This window comes from Camelina sativa, chromosome 2 (assembly GCF_000633955.1).
Source record: "Camelina sativa cultivar DH55 chromosome 2, Cs, whole genome shotgun sequence".
Classification (NCBI taxonomy): Eukaryota; Viridiplantae; Streptophyta; class Magnoliopsida; order Brassicales; family Brassicaceae; genus Camelina; species Camelina sativa.
In genome coordinates, this window is record NC_025686.1 from 7910574 (window position 1) to 7911557 (window position 984).

Genomic DNA, 984 nt, shown 5'->3' on the forward strand with positions numbered 1-984 from the left:
CAGATTTTTAATGATAGAGGGGCACACAAGAACGTTATTTAAGTGAAAAGAGCGAGAGGGAGACGGAATGCTCCCATGACCGATTTTAGTAACAGGAGCTATTACCGAAGATAGTTCGAATTAAAAATAGAATGAAGGGTACCTTGTTGAGCGATTACATGGCTTGTATAATACGTGCACTGTCAAAGATGTCCTCATGATTTAACAACACATAGCACTAACGTTGCTGTTAGAATATATATGAGGAGAGGTTTTGTTGGTCGAGAGCATCTTTAACGAAATAACGATGCGTCAGGAACCGATCAACCCAACACATACAAAATATAATAATATACAGTAGTTAGTCGTCATTTAAAATGCTCACAGTGTAGGCATTGTTATTGACATATATATGACTGAACTCAGAGAACTGGTTGGGTATTCGTGCTAGAGTGACCATTATCTGATTCAGATATTTGCAAGTCAGGATCTAAGCTTTGGCCCCTGATAAGATACCTGCTAGGTCGAGCGATGGTTAAGACTTAAGATCATGAACTGTTCTCTACTGACAATTTGAGATTATTAACGACAATGTTCCGCAAAAAAAAAGCAGAGGATTCTGAGGGTATGAACATTGATATTATTATAACCTAAGATCAGAATTTATATTATGTTTGTTCGATAGTCCGTCTACAGAGGCAGACTTATTGCATTCAAGAACCTATATGAATGTTACAAGCTTGCACAATGAAACATAGAAACATGATAAAACAAGATACTCCAAACAACCATTCTGGTTCATTTCGAGATTTTCGCGGCTAGTTCTCTAACAAGCTTAGCCGCAACCATTGCCGTCATACCGTCCACAGTATCACGTTGCGGGTTGAACTCGACAACATCAGCTCCGACAACATCTGCCTGAAGGTTGTGTAAGATGTTAAGGACATCTCGGAAAGAAAGACCTCCTGGTTCGATGTGGGACACTCCGGGTGCAAATGCCGGATC

General features: G+C 39.8%; 1 protein-coding gene across 3 annotated transcripts in view; it reads right to left on the reverse strand.

Moving 5' to 3' along the window:
- Positions 620 to 984, reverse strand: part of LOC104719950 (arginase 1, mitochondrial-like) — a 3427-nt gene continuing 3062 nt past the window's right edge. The window contains exon 8 of one of the 3 annotated variants that reach the window (XM_019234333.1): positions 620 to 897. In XM_019234333.1, the coding sequence (XP_019089878.1) occupies positions 778 to 897 (120 nt within the window). In that variant the 3' untranslated portion in view covers positions 620 to 777. The other 2 variants (XM_010437945.2, XM_010437933.2) reach the window with 2 other exon arrangements.